This window comes from Cicer arietinum, chromosome 6, assembly GCF_000331145.2.
Source record: "Cicer arietinum cultivar CDC Frontier isolate Library 1 chromosome 6, Cicar.CDCFrontier_v2.0, whole genome shotgun sequence".
Classification (NCBI taxonomy): Eukaryota; Viridiplantae; Streptophyta; class Magnoliopsida; order Fabales; family Fabaceae; genus Cicer; species Cicer arietinum.
The window spans coordinates 69303338-69309954 of NC_021165.2; the positions used below are offsets into that span (position 1 = coordinate 69303338).

The 6617-nt window shown below is 32.5% G+C and overlaps 1 protein-coding gene across 1 annotated transcript in view; it reads left to right on the forward strand.

Annotated features, from left to right (window-relative positions):
* The first annotated feature begins 1344 nt into the window (after nucleotides 1-1344).
* LOC101496575 (coatomer subunit gamma) overlaps nucleotides 1345-6617 on the forward strand; it is a 7752-nt gene continuing 2479 nt past the window's right edge. Inside the window, exons 1-14 of the mRNA XM_027335537.2 lie at nucleotides 1345-1531; nucleotides 2021-2118; nucleotides 2207-2257; nucleotides 2392-2505; nucleotides 2602-2802; nucleotides 2895-2996; nucleotides 4468-4575; nucleotides 4655-4888; nucleotides 5135-5385; nucleotides 5509-5680; nucleotides 5769-5924; nucleotides 6029-6079; nucleotides 6221-6352; nucleotides 6419-6614. Of these exons, the coding sequence (XP_027191338.1) occupies nucleotides 1486-1531; nucleotides 2021-2118; nucleotides 2207-2257; nucleotides 2392-2505; nucleotides 2602-2802; nucleotides 2895-2996; nucleotides 4468-4575; nucleotides 4655-4888; nucleotides 5135-5385; nucleotides 5509-5680; nucleotides 5769-5924; nucleotides 6029-6079; nucleotides 6221-6352; nucleotides 6419-6614 (1912 nt within the window). The 5' untranslated portion in view covers nucleotides 1345-1485. The remainder of the gene's footprint in view (nucleotides 1532-2020; nucleotides 2119-2206; nucleotides 2258-2391; nucleotides 2506-2601; nucleotides 2803-2894; nucleotides 2997-4467; nucleotides 4576-4654; nucleotides 4889-5134; nucleotides 5386-5508; nucleotides 5681-5768; nucleotides 5925-6028; nucleotides 6080-6220; nucleotides 6353-6418; nucleotides 6615-6617) is intronic.

Genomic DNA, 6617 nt, shown 5'->3' on the forward strand with positions numbered 1-6617 from the left:
GTCTTTGACTACAAAGTAGTTGTAGTTCATTTTTATTAGATGAACGGATTGAGATTTACATAGTACCAATTTTGTTAAATAACAATAATAAAATTATAATTACAATAATACCCTTGAACCATACCACTAGGAGTTATTGTCCTTGCATCCCTAGTTGCTCCCATAACAATCAATTGAGCCAAATTATCCACTTGATAGTTAATACTACCTATGAGTCATACTCAACAATTAATTGATAAAGTATTTTTTCAAAATAAAGTTTGGTCAAATACCATTGTTGGAAAAAATATATCTTCCATTTAAAATATATACTCCAAGTTTAAATGTAAATTGATTTAAAGTATAATCATATTTTAATATCTATCATCATGAATCTAACGGTAACATTTACATCAAAGTATATAAAAATAATACAAAAATAATAATATATAATTTTTTTAGTACACATATAACAAATAGATTTAAAGATATATATTATAAGTATGGAATTGTTTTACGATGACATAAAAAATCATTATTTTGTCATATTATCCCACGTTTGTAAATATAGTGATTATAAAATAATAGTGTGACAAAGGATCAAAATGGTCTCTCATTGAATGTTATTATAATATTAAAACATTGTGTATAAAAATAACATTATTATTATAATTATTATTTGAAATTATGATTTTTATTTGTATATTATATTATTATAGTTATAAATATAAATAATAATAGTTTATTATTAATAACAAAATAGGATCCAACAATGCTATTTGAATGTATTTAAAAAAAACAAAACTATTTGGGTCGAGCTTTGGGTACTAAATGTTAGCATTTATTTAGTCTAATTAGCAAAATCAATTTTTGCAATTGGATGAATTTGAAATCGTTAACATAATTTTCTATGATCACACCATTAACATTCATCTTTATCCTCTTCTCAATGATATATCATCTATCTTCACTAGGAGAAAACCATCATAAAAATAAATTGGTGTAGAATATTTTTACTAATAAAGATCATTTATCATCTTTTGAGGTGATCATAATTGATTTATCTTATCATCCAGTTGAGTTAGTTTTGTTTGATGATGTTAGGGACACTCTTTATCTCTTCTAATTAGTTAATACTTTTTTCTCTTTAAAAAAAATAAAAAATAAAAGTTATACAATAATGAAGATACGTTATTGTATAAAATTGTTTCACATTTACATAAATTAACAATTCATGATACTGTGCATAAAAATTGAATGTAAAATTTTATCAAATAGTAATAGATAAAAAAAATTAGTAAAAAAAAATAAATAATCAATTATTACCACTACAAAGCCCTTTTATTTCGTGCTTTTATTATTCTTGCCGAGATACATTCGATATTTCTACTCCATCTTCGTCCATTTTTCATTTGTAAACTCCACAGTGGTGCACTCGCATCGCAGAGGCACCTATACAGAAAACATTGCGTAGTTTCAGATCTCACAAATTCACCTACTCTGACCATGGCTCAGTCCTATGTCAAGAAAGACGATGACCGAGACGACGAAGGTAATTCATTCCCCCACTCATTTTCCATCTCACTTTTTCCGCTTTTCTCTTTAGCAATTCGATCTACTCTCTCTATGTTCTCGCTTTGCGTTTTCGTTTCCCGATGTTGCCACTGCTGGATCACTCTACATCTATTTTAGATCCAATGTTTAATTTCTGGTTCTAATATGGTAGGGTTCGCGTAGATCACAAATACTTGGATTGGATTAGTGCGTTTTTGAATCGTTTTATATGATTTCGATTTGAATTGATCTAGACATATAATTAGAAATGCAGTTCATTAATAACGTGCAATTGCTTGTTTGATTTTGAATAAGTTTACGGTGATGAGTTGGTTAATAGATAATTTAGATATTTTATAAGTTAATTTCATACTTTGGTCACGACTCAGGCTGGTGTTTTTTTATGAGTAGTTCTACAGACATATATTATAATGACATAATGTCTATATTTGCTGATTAATTATGTTAAATTTCTTTGGTTTAACAGTTGAGTATTCCCCCTTTATGGGAATTGAAAAGGGGGCTGTTCTTCAGGAGGCCAGGGTTTTTAATGACCCACAACTAGATGCTAGGAGATGTTCACAGGTTCTTTTATTTATCAATGATTTTGTTGTTTTAATCGGTGGTGATTTTTGACAGTGTGTGGGTGTGTGTGTTTGTTATCCTTTTCCAGGTTATCACAAAACTTTTATACCTACTGAATCAGGGAGAGACATTTACAAAGGTTAAGATGTTTTCCTTTTATTTCTTAGTATCTTAATTATAAATTGTATCTTATTTATAGATGTATTTTGCAGGATTATGTTAGATTCAATATGAATCCTTTTTCAGTAACTTTTTCTTTTTGCATTCTCATAGGTCGAAGCCACAGAAGTTTTCTTTTCTGTTACCAAGCTTTTCCAGTCTCGAGATCTTGGGTTAAGGAGAATGGTCTACCTAATAATAAAGGAACTCTCCCCCTCTGCAGACGAGGTTACAATTTCTCATGCAATTTATATTACTTGTCGGATTCGGTCTGTGCTTACATAATTAAATTCTGACTGTTCTATCTCTTTTATTTTTTTAAAGGTTATTATCGTCACGAGCTCTCTCATGAAGGACATGAATAGTAAGACTGATATGTATAGGGCAAATGCCATTCGTGTGCTTTGTCGTATCACGGATGGAACCCTTCTTACCCAAATTGAGCGGTATTTGAAACAAGCAGTTGTAGACAAGAATCCAGTTGTTGCAAGTGCGGCTCTAGTTAGTGGTATTCATCTACTCCAGGTATTATTGATATCTACTTGTAATTACGTATATGTTATATATCTGTATATTTCATATGCGCCAGTTGCTTATTTTATATCTCCCACCTTCAGACAAATCCTGAGATTGTAAAAAGGTGGAGCAATGAGGTTCAGGAAGCTGTACAATCAAGAGCAGCTCTTGTACAATTTCATGCATTGGCTTTGCTACATCAGGTATGCTGCGTGAATGGTTTGATGATATAAGATTTCTTGGTGTATTAAAATATATTCTACTGAATAATAAAAAACTTTGTCATTGGTGCTGCAATATAATTCACCAGTTGCTGGGATATGTAGCAAGAGCAATTTCTTCTACGGTCAATCTTTTGGTTTATCACAGTTGAAGTTCATTGAATATTCAGCACGAGTTAGTGATTCATTATTTCCTTTTAAAACCTGTTAGTTAGATATGAAAAAACCACTAATGTGCTTTCACCTAATAGCTTAAGCTTTTGGAATAGTTGGTTCATGACGTAATATCGAAGCTTCTATGATCAAGTGGTTTAGAGTTCAATTTTTGTTACCTTGATCATTCCAAATAAAAAATCTAAATGGGGGTGTTAGATACGAAAACCATTATTTGCCTTCACTGGACTATTTGTGCTTTTGGAATAATTGGTTCATATCAAAACCTTCCATTGATTTACAACAAATCAAATAATTTTTCTCACTTTTGTATAAGCTTCTCAAGGAAATAAAATTACCACAATAAAAAAAAGCATGTCCTTGTAATACAACTGAAGAAGTTGAAATTTGAATGTTTGGTTTCTAGACCATCTTATGACACTATGCCAATCTATTGTGATTAAAACTTTTAGCATACTGTTATTTTAGCTTCAACTACAACTTCAATCGATAACTTGCTGCATCATATAGCATTGTGAATAGTTTTAAACACCGATTACCTTGAACATTGCTTGTTCGCAACTTTAGCAAAGTTTGTTTATGCTTTTGACCAACGCTTTAAAAGTTGGACTGGAGATTGAACCGACAAGACGTTCGGGTTATGGTTTAATTGGTTCAACCGGTTGAACTTGATAAATAAAAAAATTAATATATATAGTTCTATTTATTATTATTAATTATTACTTAGAAGAAGAAAAACCAACTGAGCATGTAACCAGTAAGTACCACTTTTTTCTTATAAAACTTCAAAAGTTTTATTAATGGTTCAGGTATCAATACAATTGCCTGCCAAAATTTTCTCTTTTTGATGCAAGTAGCACTTATTTATTTATTTATTCTTTGCTTTCCAAGAATGAGACTTTCAGTCAAATCTCTCTCTTCTCTGAAACAAACTACTTCGTTCTTGAATAAATCTGCAACTCAGTTCAAAAGCATCACCATAAGAACAAAAGTTGAAGAAAAAACTGTGAACGAATACACGTTAATGAACATACTGCGAACAACAGTGTGGTGAATCACAATGTGGGAAACATTGCGACTGTTGTTGTTTGTGATTGTCTTCTGAAGTTACTGTGAACATGTCCATGATGAAAATTCTATCTAATTAATTTATATTATTCTTGAAGTTCTTCTATGACATGTTGATTATACCTTATAAGAGTCCTACATTTATTGGCATACCAAACAAATATAAATTATAAACAGATTTATTGACACATGGTGACTTGCAACATCGCAGATACGGCAGAATGATCGACTAGCAGTTAGCAAGCTGGTTACCAGCTTAACAAGGGGAAATGTTCGCTCACCTTTGGCCCAATGTCTCTTGATCCGTTATACAAGTCAAGTGCGTTTTCCTTTTCATATATAGTAGTCCCTGGGAGGATTATCATTTGCATAATCTTTATGTAGCATAATACCTGCAGGTTATTCGTGAGTCAGGAAATAATACACAATCAGGGGAACGTCCCTTCTATGATTATCTTGAGAGTTGCCTTCGTCACAAGTCAGAAATGGTGATTTTCGAAGCTGCTAAGGCAATTACAGACCTTAATGGTGTAACTAGCCGTGAATTAACTCCAGCAATTACTGTTCTTCAGCTCTTCCTAAGTTCTTCCAAGCCAGTCTTGAGATTTGCTGCTGTCCGCACCTTGAACAAGGTCTACCTCCTTTAATCACCTAAATTTCAGTAGAAATACTGTTCATGCTTTAATATAATTTAGGAAAGGATAAATGATTCTCTCCCTTATGGAGGCACATTTTACTTTTCTGTCTGGTATGATTTGGGGAAAGTTGATGAAAAACCATTCCTAATATTGTATTGTAGCTAATGTTAATAAGATTTTTCACGGTCTAACTTCATTGTTTTTATTAATAACTTTTTAGTGTGGCTTTGAACTTTGCAGGTGGCAATGACACATCCAATGGCAGTCACCAACTGCAACATTGACATGGAAAGTTTAATCTCTGACCAGAACAGAAGCATTGCCACACTTGCTATTACTACTCTTTTGAAGACAGGAAATGAATCAAGTGTGGACCGTCTTATGAAGCAGATTACAAATTTCATGTCTGATATTGCTGATGAGTTCAAAATTGTTGTTGTTGAAGCAATAAGATCACTGTGCTTGAAGTTTCCTTTAAAATATAGATCTCTGTGAGTATATGTGTCATTCTATATGTTTCTTTCCGCTAGATGTTACATCTCTCATTTGAATATTTTTCCTTGATAAATTAAATGGTCTGAAATACTGGTTTCTATTATGTTACTTATTTTCAGGATGAATTTCCTGAGTAACATTCTTAGGGAAGAAGGTGGTTTCGATTACAAGAAAGCAATTGTCGATTCAATAGTGATTCTTATTAGAGATATCCCTGATGCTAAGGAAAGTGGGTTGCTTCATCTTTGTGAGTTCATTGAAGATTGTGAATTTACTTACTTGTCAACACAGGTGCTAATTTTGGTTGTCCTTTGTTGTTTAATTTGTGTGCTATTGGAATTTTGCCTTTTGATGTTAATGTTTTCCCCTTGTATCTTAGATACTCCACTTCCTTGGAATTGAAGGACCAAAAACATTGGACCCCAGCAAATATATTCGTTATATTTATAACAGAGTACATCTTGAGAATGCAACTGTTAGGGCCAGTGCTGTGAGCACACTGGCAAAATTTGGTGCTTCTGTTGATGCATTAAAGGTGTTGTTGCCTTTATTTATTAATTATTTTCTCTAGAATATTTATTTATTTAGGGTGATATTTGTTATTTACTTAATTTAAAATATCTTAATTACTCTTTTCAGCCGCGCATATTTGTTCTGCTAAGGCGATGTCTTTTTGACAGTGATGATGAGGTCAACTTCTCTGTCATTTCTTACATTGCATTGCTGTAATTATGTTGTTCCTGAAGTCATAAGTTTTTCAATGAAGTGTATCAAACACTCAAACTGTTATTTTCTTTGATTTATATTCGGATGATCTTGATTTATTTGCAGGTTCGTGATAGAGCAACACTTTATCTGAGCACACTTGGAGGTGATATTGAGACTGATATAGATGTGAGGGACTTCCTCTTTGGGTCACTTGATACCCCACTTGTCAATCTGGAGACAAGTTTGAAAAACTACGTAAGTCATATATTGTTGTTTCTTTTTATTAGTTTAGGACATATCTCAGTTTTAATGTAACTGCAGGAGCCTTCGGAAGAGGCTTTTGACATTAATTTGGTGCCCAAGGAGGTCAAGTCTCAGCCTCTTGCTGATAAAAAAGCCGCTGGTAAAAAGCCAACTGGTTTGGGTGCTCCTCCTACTGGCCCTGCATCCACTGTAGATTCATATGAAAGGCTCCTTCTGTCAATTCCCGAGTTTGCGAACTTTGGGAAGCTTTTTAAGG